This window comes from Patagioenas fasciata, chromosome 1 (assembly GCF_037038585.1).
Source record: "Patagioenas fasciata isolate bPatFas1 chromosome 1, bPatFas1.hap1, whole genome shotgun sequence".
Taxonomy (NCBI): Eukaryota; Metazoa; Chordata; class Aves; order Columbiformes; family Columbidae; genus Patagioenas; species Patagioenas fasciata.
This window is the reverse complement of record NC_092520.1, coordinates 150186516-150204369: the sequence shown is the minus strand read 5'-3', so window position 1 is coordinate 150204369 and position 17854 is coordinate 150186516. Positions and strand designations below refer to the sequence as shown.

Genomic DNA, 17854 nt, shown 5'->3' with positions numbered 1-17854 from the left:
ATATGACAAGGTAACATAAGCCAATGAAAATATTAACAGTCCCTGAAAATTCAACTGGTCTGCTGTATGCGAGCAAGAAGTCCCACAGTGGCTTTAAGAGATGGGGAGGGTGGACTTCATTTCCTGAAGTTGGGAAACTTTGATATTTAAAAACAAAGTGTGTGTTCAGATCAGCACTGGAGGGGGCAAGGGATGAAGACGAGACAGGCTATGGGAAACCAGCTTGCCCCAAATTTTAGGAACAGGAGCCTGACAGTGTATGAATCAAGAGGTGTGGAAGTCAAAGACTAGAAGCCGATCTCAACTCCACACTTCTTGCCTTCTTTCCGACGAGTTAAGAATTACCTGTGTGAGCAACTACATGCCTTCAAACTCAGGCCGAAGCTTCTCTGAGGTAAAATGGGTCAACTAACAAACACAATAACTTCTCACATTTGGCCACATAACATGCAATATAGGGTAATACATTTTTTTTTCACTACTTCTGTTCATCTCTGATTTCGTCTAGCAGAAGACAAAGAAATATCATCAAAACCATGAATGCTAAATCTGAATGCTACAGGTGCTTCCACTGTGAAATGTTATTTCTCAGCGACCAGTAGGGAACACTCATTTATGGAAACAATTTTCCTTACGATACAGTGAAATGGCACAGCATCCACAGTTAGTGAATGTAGAGAAAGGTACCTAATAAATGTGTTAACAGAAAGAGAAATCTAACCGAGGATGAGAAACACTTGTCTCAAATGCATGTTCTAAGCAATAATTTATTTCAGGGAAAATAGACTTATTTTTTCCTTCAATGGCTTGATCGAACAAAATCTGAATAAACCAGGCTACACTCCAGTCATGAGGTAGTAGCCCAGTTACACACAAACAACGGTGAAGTCAAATGCTGTTGCCTTCATATTCTCAAGATAAATGGAAGAAAATACCAACTTAGTGAACTGGCTAAAACTGAGAGATTAAAAGCAGATACTAACAGAAGTGTCTTCATTTTAGTGCAACAAGTCCATATCAAATTAAGCAAACTAAAGGTCTGCTTTCAGACAGGGCCAGATGCAAGATACTAAAACCAAGACACTGAAAACTTCAGATAAACATCTATAGCACACTCATGTTTTCACCAATTCATAATTCTAGTTTCGTAGATATGATCCACTACACCTATTCACCCCACTAATGTGCAGCTAAAAAAACCCTGATAAAAGTAATGTGCAGCTTCCCAAATATTTAAATTCCCAGTATCTATTTATTAGGAAGAAAGTCATGTGATAAAAATGATGAATAATTACCATAGTTTCATAACTGATGTCAAATTTGAAACCGGGCTTCTGAAATTAAATACTAAATTAATTATATATCAAGTTCCGTAATTATTTTTGAAAGTTGACAGCATTTGAACTAGAAGAGAAACCTTTAACCTTAAAGCCTTGCAAACTCTAGTTTTTATAGAAGCTAGGAGCATTAAAAATACAAACTCAGGGTGAACTCTGAAATAAATCTGTAAGATAATGATATGGGTGTTCCTTTGTTAAGAAAAATACTAATGCTTTAAGGACCTTAATAAAAGCATTCAGTAGTTCAACAAATAAGTACGTTCTGTTGTATTTTTTCTTCTGCTTTTGTTAACTGAGCAAACAGATGCAAAGCCAAAAATGACATTTATAAAATGGTTGATTAGGCCTCAATGTAGATTCCTTCTCCCTGCAACATGCTGGGTTAGTTGAATTTGGCCCTAACAGTGTGGGAAGAAGTCCCAAAGGTGCTGTTCTTTTTACCTTTAACTCCAGTGCACGGGCCAACCGCCCAGTGAACAGATCACACAGCGTCAGTCACTCTCTGCTCAAGAGACCTGCACCATTTGGCTGAAAAAAGTATTTTCTAAACAGCAATAAAATCTTCCTTATGAATGGCATTTTATTGAGGTTTCAGAGTGTGTTTTTGTGATCTAAGATCACACGTGTCTCTTTTAACTGCAGTCCCACTAGCCAGAAAAGAAAACAAATTACAATACAGCAGTTGTTTCTTTCATATGGGTATGCGATCTTTCCAGTCCTTCTAGAATAACACCTGATGTAACCAATAATTAAAAGAAAAAAATTGAATGTAAAAATCAGTCATTGAAACAAAACCAAAAACTAAATATAATGTAAGGAGAACAAAATTGTAAAAGCAAAGAATTTAAGAAGTATGCTAGTGTAGCTTATGCTTGCCTTACAGCATATACTGCACAAGTTATCAAAAGAGAATAGTCCTCTTCAAAAACTTGCAGAAATTTGAGATGAGAGTTGATATTGTCCCATTGTTTTGAAATAGCGTATGTTAAAGAATCAAGATATGTCTTACAAGCTGACAGCTCCTGAAAATCCAGTCTTCAGCAAAAGATATTAAACCGAGCAGTTGCCAAGGACAAAAAAGAAAGCACAGTGAATGTACCAACCCAGTGGAGGAGGATTTCTGATATAAAAGAAAAACACGCATAAGAACATTCAGTCTTGCTCTAAGAAAATGATGTGAGGTCAGTGATGCTAGCAGGACCATTCTGAAAAAACATAAACTGGTCAATTTCAGGGCTAAAAGCCTGATGATTTTGTGTTGCTGAGACACCCAAATAAAAATCTTACACAATTTAGCTTATCTCTTTAAAAACAAAATTGTTTTCAAACTGTACCCAATCTGATCCTAAGTTGGCCATTGCAATAGACAGTACTGGGAAATATATGCAAAAGGATGGGGTTGCTTGAAAAGGAGTGTTATCACATTCATCAAACTGTACCTTGCTACAGCACCTTCATTATCATGAGAATCTGAGATGGGAAGTAGACAGCTCTATTTTGGTATCCGCTGGGTGAGACCAATCTCTGGTAAGGAATGAAGACTGCAAAGACTGTCAGAATGACATGCTTGGCATATTTCTTTTGGGTGCTTAGCAAATTGATTTATTAAGAGGTATGTCCTCTTATGAAATACATTCTGTAGCCCTGGCTTTGACAACTCACATCAGGTTAATACAAATAGTGCCCACTGAGATGATTTGTTACAGACTTTTGACTGCCTGGAAAATGGGGGACAGCAGCATTATTTGTAATAAATATACCACATACAGGGCTGAATGGCCTATCTAAATAGTGCAGATGGCTTAGTTCCTCCTTCTCTGATATAGCTGTAATACTGTCTTCTCAGTCTGTCAGCTTCAGGACTCCAGAATACAACTAGGAATACTTTGCAAGTGAATGCCACGGGGTTTCTGGAGAACTCGGAGAGTGTTGCAAGCAACACATAAGACAATCATGTCTTCATCAGCAGTTTCTGTAATAGCCTTGGTAATGTGCACGGACAAGGTTACTGGCTTATGCATTTGAGGAGGGATTTCTGCCACTTCACAGTAGGTGGATCTGCTACAAAACTAGTAAGTATATCTATGAGCATTTTGAACAAATACATTAATTTTTTTAATATATTCTAAAGGATCACAGAATAAAAAAAATCCAGTGACAAGATGCCCCATGCTTTAGACATCTGAAATATAGTCTCACTGATATCTCAAGTGATCACGAAGTTCGTTAATTAAATAATCTCTAGTTTGGAGTATCTGACGAGGAAGATAAATTCTTTATCTAGATAACTATACTACTCTAGGGAACTACTTTTTATATGGTGACCTTGAGACAAAAGAGGCAAAATTAAGATTTTAATTGAGCTGACGCCCTTACCAGGACAACTGCCTTGATGTAGCCTGTCACTGAGACCTTTTCTGCTTCCCTTCCACGACTTAATCTTCCAAGTAATTGGGGAACACTCATGATCATTAGGAAAGATCAACAAACAACAAACATCGAGAAAAATATTCCTAACAGGAATCTCATATATTTTCTGTAAATTATCTTTCTTTTTATATGGAGACATATATCACAGGTTGAGAGACATAACCAGGGTTGAAAATCTAATAAAGAATTACTGAGGCTGTGGTCAAAACAGGATACAGTAAGACAAGAGTTCCAGTCTCTTTCTGCTTTGAAAGAAAATTTCTCTACCTATAATTCAAAAAGCATTCTCCACTATTCCAAGATGCAGACCAAAACACACTCTTTCTTCTTTGCAATTTTCAAGAAATCAGCTGAAATTCCTTTAAAGGTTTTGGTGTTTTTTTTTGTTGTTGATTGCTTTCTGTTTATGCAGACAGGTGTCAGGAAGAATGTACAGACCCTTTAAACTATTTTAAAAAGTTAAAAGCTGTGTTGTTGTAATCAAACTCACTATGTCTTGCTTTAGGATTAGATTTTCCTTGAAGGTATTTGCAAATTAATAAGATGTATTTCTGTCAATTAACTAATTAAAAAAATGCAAATGTATCTGTGGGAGATTACATATGTAATGGAAAAGTACTAACAATTCATATGTGCTCCTGAAACTCTTTCAGTCCCTCTGAAGGAGAGAAGACAATCAAGCTGATCTGCCACGCATGTACCCCTGATATGCTCTCCTACAGCAAACTGCACCTTGTAGTTGGCCTTCCAGGTCTTCATGCACAACCCACCCTTCCTGAACCTTCAGAGCAATAGGATCTTTAAAAACGAACTCTTTAAAATCTTTTAAATTCTTCTTTCGCATGGAAGGAAATTAACACAGAGCCACACACACTAGCAAAATATCCAGCTTAGGTAGGAATAAAGCCATAAGCTTTGGAGAACTATGCAGAAGATGCACTACTGAGACCAGCAAGAGGCAAGAACTGCTGTAGTTTTATAGGTTAAGCAGCACTGATACCCACAGCTCCTTCTGGACTTCCCAAAACAAAGGCACAAGAACACCAAGAAACCTTAACTGGTGGTGCTAAGTTTCAGTTTTAGAGGTGCTGAGGAAATCTTTGGTTCTGATCTGGGTGCATGAGGAGACTGAGGGAGGGCAGCACTCTGGTTTGGATGAGATCTGAACAGCAGCTAATAGAAGACAATTTGAGGACAGTAAACTTAAACTTGACAGTGAGAATGGTTCTGAGTTTGGGGATCTCCTGTTGCTTTACAGACAGAGAAAGGGAGTAATTTTTAGGAAAATGGAATGCATTCAACAAGAATGTGATGTACCTGTATAAGTAAGGGTGGGAAACCAGATGATGCTATCAGAAGATTCACAATATAATTTTAGGAGAAAAAAATAGAATAAGTTGGGAATAGCATGTACTCATCTCTTCTATTTAACATTAACCAATACAGTAATACTTAAAAATTATCTTCCAAATGTTTGGCTTTTGTTCACACTATAAGGTTTTTGCCCATGTTACAATAATGTTTGAAGCTTTAATAATTCTAAAATACAATGCAGACTCTTTCAGCTACATTTCAGTATTACTTGTTCATATGATCCAAGCATACTCAAAAAGAACATGGAAATAAACAGTCAAAGGAAACAAAGTGTCAAAAACTCTGTGCTGTGCCCCACCTCTTGGAGCATATACATCTGCGCATTCCATATTAAAATGTGAAATCTCTACTGAAAGCAAGAGATATGAAAAAGGGAAGACGGCATGTCATAAAATAAGAAGTAAAAAGCAACACTTATTTGCATTTCACTGATAACCTTTATACAATGCCACTGCACCATCTCTACAAAAACTATGCCTATTACTTATAAAGTAGTGGACAGTCCCTTTGATTGAGAGACATGATCATGAAACATTTCCTTTAAGAAGAAATAACATTAAATGTTGCAGTTATTACGTAAGTGTTGTACTCTAAATGTGCCAGAAAAATCCTTTTTTTTTTCCATATTCCAAGTCAGTAGCCACTTTTGCAGTACAATGTGTCATTTTGCAGTAGCCTAATCGAGTTTTTACTCATAACTTTCCTTACTGATCTCTCTCAGGTTTTTTTTCACACAGGATGGCCTAAAAGGAAATTATGAAAAACAGATTTCCTGTGCAAGGTGCCAAAGAAGAAGCAGCAACCAAGCAATGCTAAAAGACACTTCATGTTGATTAATGGGGCACCAATCCTTTAAAATATGTTGATATTTGAAATACTGAAAAGTGTTTGCTTTTATACCCTTTATACATACTGCTAGGAGGAATTAGTAGTAAAAATACTACTAACTACTACATCAAACACGGCATGAACAACTCAAGATAAAACGCAAGGGGAAGTTTGCAGACAATCTGAGTTTTGCTGGCATTCGGAAGGGAAACCATCTGGTCAGAGGTATTAGTGCCAGCAGGATTGATAAAGCTAAAAGCTGGACTGATGTTGAACACTAAAGCAGACAACATATGCTTTTCAGAGCTACCATCTGGTGAGCTACAGTAAATCCAGGGCTTTGAGAAGTCACAAGTTTACATGGGAGGAGGGAGTTGAGCAACATGGGGGAGTAGGAACTGGGAGGAAAGCAGCCTCAGTTTTCTGTTGGAATGGCAGCTTTTACATCTCCTGTCAAGGCCGGCACTGAGCACGCCAGTTTGGCAACTACCAGTTGTTGGCAGCTGTTATTTCTAGGGCAAAATGAAGCTCTTCTGGTCTATCTACAGAGACTATTTTGCAACTCGAGTTTCTAATTATTTCTCACCTTTTTTTTTTTTTTTAAAGGAGATGGGTTACTCATTCGTTAAAGTTCATTCCAGAATGCCTGAAAGAGGGATGCTAGAACTGAATCACTTCAGCCCTACTGTCACACCAAAACTACCATCATGTTTGCTCCCAATTTCTAGATAATCTGTTCAGTATTGTAAATATATACATAATAATGTTCCATGTAAAAATACTTCATGGCCAACTGAGTATGCTAAGTCACCAAAGGGACAGGTGGCACTTTACCCTTTAGAGCTAGGAGTTAATTAGTCATGAACAGAAAGTGACAACTGGAAATATTTTGTTCTCCAAGGAAGTAAAAAAACCATTTCCCTTAATTAACAACAATGGCCTATATTCTGGATAAGAAGGAAATTAAGTACGTTTCTGAGAGCATGATTAAATCTGTCTGAATTACCTAAGTACTTAAAGAAAAAGACTGGCTAGTTATCCTGACATATTCCAGCATGAAAGGGGCCTTCTACTGTTTGCAAATGAAGAACGTGTTATGCAGAAGGAGGGAACAGTTGACTACACCACCCTGTCAGGACAATGAAATGGAAGAGAGCCACAGAAGAGAAAGGAGAATGGGGAAAAAAGAGCTTACCAATTTAATCTTAGCATAAGAATGTTAAGCATGTTTTTATTTTGCAGTATCTGTAATAGCCTACTTGGGATTTTATGGATAAGCAATTTTATTTTCATTTTACAGTAATGTGATTAAGAGCGATTTCAGATTGAGTGACAGCAATAGAAGAGTGCATTGAATCCATAAACTGTATGATGATAATAAAAATCTATGCTTATCTAGCATATTTTTCATCCAAAAGACGAGAAATTATTTGCAGAGAAGATGCACAGGGCAGTTAGGGAAGCTGGTTTCACAGGAATCAGGATGAAAAATATTAGCTAGTGACCAGTGGTAACACGAAATACTCTCAATTGATGAGTAAAGCACTGAAAGGCACATCTGAAACACCAGGGTTCCAACGGCCCCACGTGAAGCACTGAAGTCACCTTGTGTGCAGGACAAAAATGGAACTTGATCCTTACAAGTTACAGAAGAGAGGTAACATTTCAGTTTAGTCACAGGCACAGACTAAACACAAGGAGTAACTTCCTAGCCAGCTGAAAATCTCACAGCAGAAAAACAGGACAGCTGAGAAAATGCAAAGCCAACTGTGCTCTATTTTATTTGTCCACAACCTGTGCAAGAGAAAGGCTGTGACAAACGGGGATGTGAATACTGCAAATTGAAACAGGTTCCTCCAACCCGAATGAGGAGGCACAACAGCATACCTGGTAACTGCAGACTAGTAAACCCCCATGCTTTCACATCTAAGGCCACTATCCCAGCTTAAAGCTCTCAGCCAGCAAGGGAAGCTTACAGAGAGCATATAAAAAACATGGGAAACAATTTCCAATTTTATCTTCTCTGATACTACTAGCAGCAATAGGGTTTGAAAGCATGTATGTTTAAGGATAGGGAGGAAGGGGACAGAAGTAGGAAGAGATAAATCAAATCTTGAATGAAAAACATCCAGGTAAATTATTATTTATGAAAGAACAAGCCTATTAATATCACATTGACACACATTTCACAGTGATGCAACAGAGGCACAGTGGTGCCCCTCCCCCCCATATTTTTCTTAATTATTTCTTTTCATACATTTGTAGTGCTATTAAACAAGACAATTATTGTTAATCCTGTTTTTTAAGGTCAATATTATGCAGTAAATTCCTACCAAAACCACACAAAAATTGTCACGTTTGTCCTAGAATACAGATTAACTTACCATAGCAAGTTAGATTCATGGAGTAATTTTGGTTTGAGGGAACTCTGAAGGTTACCTGGTTCAATCCCCTGCTCAAAACAAGGCTTCGTTCAGATGAGTGTTGAGTATTTCCAGTGATGACTCCTCAGCCTCTTTGGGCACCTGTTTCAGTATCTGACTGCTACCACTGTGAATTTTTTCCACCAGTTATCTAATTGGAACTTAGATCGGAACATGTTGCAATTTGTGCCTGCTGCCTCTCAACCTTTTACTGAACACCTCTAAGGAGAGTCTGGCTGTGTTTTCTCTGGACCTTCCCATTAGATAGTTGAAAGACAACAGTATGTTCTCGCATGAGGCCCCTCTTCTTAAGGCTTGAACATACTGAGTTGCCTCCACTTATTGCATATCACGTGCTGTTACCACCCAGTCATCTCACTGGCCTGCCTGCTGGTCTCACTCCATTACCCCAACATCTTTCTGGTACCTGAAAGCCCAAGGCTTCACATAGCGTTCCAAATGCAGTCTCACAAGTGCCAAGTAGAGCGAATCAACCACTTTTTTTGACCTGCTAGCTGCGCATCTGCTAATAGAACCCAGCATGCATGTGGCTTTCTTCACAGTAGTGTGACATTGTTGATTCGACTTCACCTTGTCCTCAGCAACCCCCTGGTCCTTCTATAGGAACCAACCTCCTAACCAGTTGGCCCTCAGCTGGTACAGATATGGGGGTTATTCAATCCCAAGTGCAAAGCTTTGCACTCGCCTTTATTCAGCTTCAGGACGTTTATGCCAGTTCATTTCTCCACCCTGCCAAGGTCACCCTAAATAGGATCCCTCCCCTCAGTTTGCTATCATCCATGAAATTTTTGAAGGTGTATTGTGTCTCATGAGCAACATTATTAAAAAGACATTAAACAGTGCTGAGTCAGTCAGCTCATCACTGAAGGCAATCAGGTTGGTCAGGCATGATTTGCACCTGGAAATCCATACTGACTGTTCCCTATCACCTTCAGGTGCTTGGAGATGGCTTTCAGGAGGATCCGCTCCAAAAACTCGCCAGCACCTATAGTTAACTTGGCTGGCCTGCAATTCCCTGGATCCTCCTCCTCATCCTTCTCGAAGACGGAGGTGATACCTGCCAGTCATGAGGAACTTTTCCGGACAGCCACAAGTTTTTGAAGATGACAGAAAGAGTCCTATGACATCAGCTGGCTCCCTCAGCAACCTTATACGTATCTGATCGGATTTCATCAACCTGCATGTTTCTGATTTGTTTAGATGATCTATTAGTTCGTCTTCCACTTCCATGGGTAATGCTTCACTCCTGCAGACTCTGCCACTATGCTCAGGGATAGAAATGAGAAGAAGGAAGAGCTCCTCATCCTTTTCAGTGACCTTTTAAAAAGGTCTCCTGTCCAACTGAGTTCTCTGTAACTATCGTATTATCGCCAAGCCCAGGATCTGTTAAAGCTTTTGGTACTGTCAGTTATGAAAATACTTGCACAAAGACTATTTTACTATAGTCACATAAATTCAGTCTGTCCCTACACCTGACTTTACCTGTTTTTTAGAGTTTTGATAGAAAGAAAAATCTAGCCATTTGAGGGGATAAATTTTTGCACAGAAGTTAGATATTGAAGAGGAAAAATAACCTTCAGATTTTATTCCTTTGACTAAATGTGATATGACACATATGGCTTAGTCAAAATGTTTAATGTTGCATGAAGTTTGAATGATAATTTCAGTGAATCTTCTGATGATGACATGTTGGGTAATTTGTTAACTTTGGGATACATGAAGACATGTTTTAAAATATCTTCTAAAAATAATGTTGTATTTTGATGCTTCAGATAGTATGGTAAAAAGTCACCTATTTGTTATATCTGAAAAAAACCAAATTGTGAAGGATTCTACTATTCTCTTAGAGCATTTGACTTGGGGCTCTTCAAAATTTACAGCCTACTGTTGAGATACAAACATCCCCCCTAGAGCCACATCCAGTCATGTGTCCTTCTAATGCTACCTCAGTTCGAATCCCCCCAGGAAACCTGCACACATTGTGAATATACATACAGAAAACAGAGCAATTACACAAAAAGAAAAACAACTCATTGGTGTTACATATAATTAAATTAATTTCAGCAGAGAATAGGAAAGAAATCAGATCATGCGAGACTGCGGGAAAGTGAGAATCCTGTGATGATGTACAGCTGTGAATAATTTTGCTTTGTTAAGACGCAGTGAAATGAGGCCAGAAAAGAGGACCTTTGACAGAAAACCTACAGATGCCACTTCAAAAAGAAGAAGAAAGCTCTGGTAACCACTATACCTAAAGCAAATTCAAAAGACTAAGCCAGTGATCTGTTCTAAGTAAAATCAGAGTTCTGTTTTGTGCCCTACTCCTCACCACCCAGCTTTCAGAGCCAACAAGTCTGATGTCTTCATCTCTTCCCTTCCCCACTATCATCTCTACTTGCTTGACTTACAAGGAACAGACATCTCTTACACACAAAGTACTTTTTAATGTGAAGAATTCCATAAAGACGTTTTTGCTTTAAGTAGAATCAAAGGAAACTTATATTAAATAGAAAACAACTATCAGAGGTTGTTAGTTTTTAGAGACAACCGCGGAAATTTAAATGGAAACTTCTTTGAACACAATGTATTGGCCTCTGCTGAGCTAAAACTAACCATTGCTGACTCAACATGCCTGACATTTTCATCATTTCCTGATGTGGTTAATGACCAGCATGGTGGCAGAATGAAAACCTGAGTCTTCTGAAGGTATGAAGAGCCTGCCACACTTTACTGAAATTCCTCCTGACTGCCCAGGCACTTCCTCAGCACTCAAATACACACCTTCCTGGATATATGACACAGTTTTTAAAGGTATTTCCATAATGAAAAACCCACAGGTACCATAGACTATATGCCTGTAACTAAGTACTCTGCCTTTTTATGCATTTTTTTAAACAATTATTGAATAGTATACTGAGGTTCCTGTATTCGCTTAGCTTTCTATGCAATATTATCTTTCATTTTCTTGTATGATATGTTTTAAATATTTGTTTGGTTGTTAGACATGTTCTCTTTAACATAAATCTAGGACTCTGCCAAAAAAGACTAAAATAATCACCTCAGATTTAGTACTTTGTTTTTATTTCAGTTTTATAAGGCTATAATGAGTTGTCACACTGACATTTTATTTTACATGGACAGTTACAGTGGACTTTTATCTGGATTCATGCCACCAACCTGTACTCATCTAATCACCAAACCACTTTGCTGTGCAGAAATAACGTCTACCATGTATTTTTATTACTTCCTATTGCTTCCAATTTTCTTTGGTTGAGCAAAAAATGCAGAAAACTTCTTTCGCTTACAATCTGGATTACTTGCTTAAAAGATGACAGACAGTACAACTCCCCACATGATGTCAACTATTAGAAAATCTGACAGCAGAAAGCAGGACACTAAAAGACAAGCCTCCTGCGGGAAGCCCCCTGTCCTACTGTTTCAGTGATTTTTCCATTCCAGTGCTACACTACAATGATAAATTGTTGAAAAATAGCATTTTCAATGTTATTCAGCAGATGAGATATAAGTAACAGTGATAATAAAAGTAAATAAAAGCTAAATGCAAAAAAGAAAAAAAAGGAAGCAGTTAAACTGTTTGTTACCCAATTCGAAGCTAGAATTCTTGCTTTTGTTTTATCAATATAGCTAATTCTTTCCTTGAAAAGTATTCAGTTGCTCACTATAGCACCTGATTTTGTCAGTCTTGTTATCTTTTGCCATCTCAACTATTGTGATGTGTATACATAAGAACCATGTAAAAGTACTGTAGCATATGCCTTTATGGTATTAGTCTATTTTTTTTCACTGCAGCAAATAATACCAGAAGAGTATTAATGGGTTTGTTACTGTCGAGCTCAGCATTGTAAAGTTCTTTATGCAAAGCTGTCATTAACAGAGATGCTTTGCAAAAACTCCTTATGGAAAACTGCTTTAATCCCCATGCCTTCCAAGAGTATTTTATTTACTATGAATCAGCATGACATCCACTGTAGGCCCTTAGACTTCTGACAGCAAGCTCATGTCACAACAGCAACAGTGATGAAGATCACACTGTTATGTTTTTATTCACTGGGTTTATCAACAGGAGAGGGATGATGAAAGCTTAATAGATCAGAAAATTCAGGTTTTGCACTGATTACAGTAAGCAAAGATGTTTTTGATCAGAACAGATATAATTCAGAGTATATCTTCCCGTTTCTAGAAGACAGACATACCTAGCACATTCCAACTCAAGACATTCTATGATTCACTGAAATGCACAGGAGAGAAAATGAGAGGTACTGCAACCCCTATAATTTTCCTGCTTATCCTTAGGAGAAGATTTTCATCTTGTTTCTGGCCAGCAGGGATTTCGTAGTTCCAAGAGCAGTCATTTCACCTGTTCCCTTACACTCTCGATTTGTTTTAACAAATATATGAAAATCTCAGCAACTAGCCAGCATAACAATCAATTTTTAAAAAAGGGGGGGGGGGGAATCAATAAATCTGCCAAGAAACTATAAGGACAGAATGGACAATCTCTTTAACATCTTATCAGAAAACTCTTCAAAGAACCTAGCACTTGGCTACCTGAAACTGCAGTCATATCTTCTCTATCCAAATTTTACAATACGGTCTAAATGAGAGAAATAAAAGTTACGGTTACGCTGTTTAGGGAAAGAGAAATCATGCCAGGTCTCAGAAAAAACACACCCAAACCACATCTTAAAAATAGATTCTCCTATTGTTCATCATGAATTCCAGCATAGGTGCAGGTATTGATAAAAACCGGTATCCACACAGATTGAAGCAGAAATATCTTTGATGGACGGATTCTATAGCATTTAGGACTTTATCGGCCGGACAAAGCACATCAAACTTCATCCATGGTGGCAACCAGCAAATACCGACTACCCAACTGAAGCCCTGTTCGTGCAAGAGAAAACACTCTGTGTGTTTCAGAGATGGCCCACGGGCCAGAAGAGCTTCCTGGCAGTTCTGGTTTGGGGATCTGAAAAAACAGAGGGTCACTCAAGGACAGCCCTCCTCTCCCCAGCAATTACAAGTACGCCAGTACGATGCACTGAATACGGAAGGTATTGATGGACAACAACATGATTAACTTCCAGTCTTTTTCCAGCTTGTGGGAGGAAGGAAAACACGCAGCCAAGGCCACAAGCGTGATGTCTGTGCCAAACCAAGGTCAGAACGCTGACACATTTTAAAGGCGTCAGCAGCATCGCAGCATCGTGGGATTCCACTCACCGCTGCATTTTTCACAGTGTTAATCAGGAACAGAAAAGCCGGATGTTGGTTGATAACTCAGAACTTCAGTCATTAAGTAGTGGCTTTTTGGGCAAAGACACTGCCTGAAACAATTATGATCATTCCTTTGTCAGGAGTCACGGACGCTTTCTACCAAACAGACTTTATCAGCAAAGACTACAAGCCAAAACGGTTTCAGAGCCTTTTAAAAGGCAACTGGGGGTCATTAGATCAACTACTCTGGCTTGTATTAAGTGGGCCACAGCGCTGACTCCTAGCTTCCTTACTGAAATCACAAAATCTATGTTTAGCAACTGCTTGTAGAATATAAAAATAAAAAATTGAGCCATGGCTGAAATATTTTAAAACATGCTGTCTCTTGGTAATGTTTTTTCAGTAGTTTATCACTTTGTGCCTTCGACAAATTTACCCTCTTGCTAATTTAATCCTCAGCTCTTGGTTCCTTCCTGCAGCACAACACACTCAAACCGCACCAAAACTAGTTCTGCAACATCACCGCAAGGTTTCAAACACAGATGCAATGATTAAAATCCAACAGCTACAGTTTCGATGACTAGCACTTTAAAGGAACTACGTTTGCACTCAACAGCGTGTATCAGAGAATATGGCTAATGTTCAACTTTTTTCTTCTTGAAGTAACAGGTAAAAGCAATAATGTTTAAACTATCTTGCTTCAGCTTCCTGTTCCTATAGTTTTCTTCCTTGAAAAGCATCATTGGCAAGTCTCCCCACTTCTTTCCAGTGCACCGCAACATTGATTTACAGTGGTTTGATATAAATTCTTTCTTTAAGTACAAGTTTCTTCTAAATGTGTACCCTATTCAACCCATCCTCCTACACAGACTTAACCAAATCTCTGATCTTTTATTTTGTAGATCATGCAATTTGACGTGCAATCTTCTGTGAGATCTCAGTTTTAGCTAAACAGACAATAGTCTTACAAACACTCTTATTAAAAGTGAATACTGACCTTGAGGTGAGGCTGAAGGAAGCAGCAAATCCAGGAAGGAGAAGCGAAAGAAAAAGAGTCAGAGTTTGTGAAAACAGTGTCCAGAGATAAGGCAGTTGAAGAATACAGGACAAAACAAGCAGATCTAAATCAGGTAATGACACACAGACACACAGTCCTTCACAAACACAGAGCTGCATGTTTTATAGACATCTAATTAAAAAAAGAGAAAAAAAAAAAAAAGGACCTTTACATTAGATTACACCACTTAATTTAGAGGCAAAATTCTGTAGAGAAAATAGTCTCCAACACATAACAGTTCTTGGAAAAGGGAAATAAGTCAAGTGTAGAAAACTCAAGATTTACATCACACCACTAGTGAGTATCATTCTTCCAGAATTCCAAAATTCCAACAAACATTTTGAAAACGTAGAATTTTACTCTCTGAGATGAACCCTAATATGCTTCTTTATGCCATCTTTTAGGGGCTTATATTCTCTCCATGAGCAAGGTGCACTTTTTTTTCCACTTTCCCTGCAGATGACCCAAACCTTTCAAAAGGGAACAGAAGTGAGAAAACCTCCAAACATGGAGTAAAGTCTTCAAGTCCTGAAGACCCCTCAAAGCTAAAAGTTCGTCTTTCTGAATTTTGACATTGAAGTTACCCTTCCAAAACAAAAAAAGCATTTGCCTCTTCTTCCTGCACTGTCGTCATCTCAATTCTCCCATATAAGGTGCAATCTAAAAACAATAATGACCAAACAGGCATTTTTTGACAGTTCTCTCCAACATTGTTCAACAGCAGGATTGACCAAGACAAAATGCTGGAGTTCCCTGTATACCATGAGGTCCCATAGGTTCATTATTGCTGGTTTTTGGGTTTTTTTTGTTCATTTGTTTATTTTCCCCCCAAATATCTCCAGTATCTTTTCATAGGCATCTGCTGTCAATTTCACTGATAACAGTAAGGTATGTCAACAAGGAGCCATATATACAGATATTCTTCATCTGACTTCATACGTTATTTTTTTTGGTCAATAGAAGAGAGGAAAAGTAAATGTCCTGCTGTTCAAAGAAACAATTCGGCTTCTACAACATACGTTGTACTTCCCCAGTGGCAAAATTTCACTTTAAAAAGGCAGGATACGGTCTGGAGAAAGATATTTCTAAATAGGACAGGCTAACTGCTACATGTTCTACTAATCTTGGTATATGGAACCATGTAAATGAAATTTGAAGTCCTGATTTCTGGCCCAAATTTTACAAGCAATAACGTGGGATACTGAGTTCATTCAAGCAGTAGTTTCAGAGTGAGGCACAGCTGAGAAGTGTATTGTTGGTCTGTAACAGATAAACTAGTGTAAAGATACTTTTCTTCTGAATTATTCTTCAAATCAAGTTCTTCAAGGACAGCTATTTTAAAGGGTGTGTTATTTGGGGATTTTGGGAAAGACTTGCAAAATGCCAAATACCATATCTCGCTGCTTGATCTTGAAGTTCATTAATATAGAAAAGCATGTAACTAGCAATTCTGACTGAAATCCGAGAGTACACTCTCTCAGTTGAGCTGCAGAGCTATGACCGGTCAAGCAAATTTAACAAAAGAGAACAAAACAGTGAAAATAAATGCTTGGTTAGATATGGGAATAAATAATGTGGGGGAAAAAAGTTTGTCTTTTTTAGAACTGCTATTGAACCCAGATTATGAAAGTTTAAGACTTTTCATTTGGTGTTTCAGAGTCCCTTAGGTAGTTACTAGTTCTGTTGTAATATTGTTTCTTCACTTTAACAGTCAAAATGTACAGACTAGGAATCAGAACAGTCCTGTAGAATTTGAATGAACCCTACTGTTCTTTTAACTACTATAAAAGGTAGCATCTTTCGCCTCCACAAGATGAAGGCAAAACAGCACCTGAAACACTGTGATGAGGTCACCTGCAATTTTTTGTATGCTACAGAAATGTGCTATTTAGCCAGCTGCACAGGATTTGAATAGAGAATAATTATTGCTACATCTTCATTTTGTTAAGGGATCAATTCTTTCCTCCAAAGAAAAATGCATTTTGTGTAACTGTTTTTTTTACAGGGGTTCAAAATATTTTTCAAAAACGTGGATTTTTAGAATCATCTTAAAATTTATCCAAACAAAAATGAGGAACGTGTCTGAAAGCCCATTAAAGTTGGAAATAATCTGGAACTGTGCTATCACTGAGACTAAAAACGAGGCAGGAACCTGACACTGCCAGCTGTTAGGAAGTTGATGGAGATTTGCTACAGACTGGAGGTGAAGCCTCAGTGCGGGGGGCGACATCAGTGAAATTGAGCAGAGGAGCACAGCAAGCATCTGCCCCAGGAAGCAACCGCAAGCAAGCAGGATCAAACCCATACCAAGACATGCTCATGACAGAGCAAAATCATGAGTTTGAATTTGCACTATTTCCCTTCGAGCAAGAACAGGCACTCGCAGCATTCCTTACAAGATCCAGCAGCCGCGCTTCTGCCCAGCCCCATTAACCGTGTATTCTGGTGCAACAGCCGCACAGGGAGACAAGAGGATTTAACGCCAAACGGTCGTCTTGGAGAAATCCAGTTTCTTTCAAAATATCATCTCATTCATTTCAAAGCCACAGCTAACTTAAATCTAATAATTGCTGAGATGTGAACACTTTAGTATTTTAATGAAGAAATTCCAGCTGCAACGTTTTCCACATGTTTGTACACATAGGGAGTGGAATGAGTCTGCAACATCAGTCTCAGGTGTACTTAGGGAGAAGTTTACATAGTGATTTCTAGTCAACCTTTGAATTCCTCTTGTCTGATAGTGAGTGATTGTATATATTTACTATTTTCTCCTTCCTTCAAAGTACTCTGACAGGGAATAATACACACTTGATCTTCCCTGTGCAAGTCCAAGTAGAAAGACTATTAATCTTTACCACTTTTGACACTTTTTCTTTGTAAAATGAATGATGATTGGTCTTTGCCTTTCTTTTTAGTTGGTATTTAGAGGGATGGAGTAGAGATGGAGAGTCAGAGAGAATGCACAAATGCATGCACCGGTATAGGAGCTCAGACATGAGCCATGATGGCCATGGAGCACTAACATTATTATTTCATTGGCATACTGGTGATTATTTTATTTTCCTTTTGTTCTTACTGTACTCTAAGACAACATAAGGATCTATCACTTTTATTTTTATTATATCAGTTGAATAAAAGGGTGG

At 38.2% G+C, this 17854-nt stretch overlaps 1 protein-coding gene across 18 annotated transcripts in view; it reads right to left on the bottom strand.

The window, feature by feature from the left end:
• The window catches only part of ERC1 (ELKS/RAB6-interacting/CAST family member 1), a 295118-nt gene that overhangs the window by 143594 nt on the left and 133670 nt on the right, over window positions 1–17854 (bottom strand). For 11 of the 18 annotated variants that reach the window (XR_011742041.1, XM_065859918.2, XM_065859923.2 and 8 more), the window contains one exon: window positions 14652–14663. The exons of the other annotated variants lie outside the window; for them this stretch is intronic. Coding sequence is in view for 10 of the 11 variants with exons in the window: in XM_065859918.2 (XP_065715990.1) it covers window positions 14652–14663 (12 nt within the window). In the remaining variant the exon portion in view is untranslated. The remainder of the gene's footprint in view (window positions 1–14651; window positions 14664–17854) is intronic. 18 annotated transcript variants of the gene reach the window in all.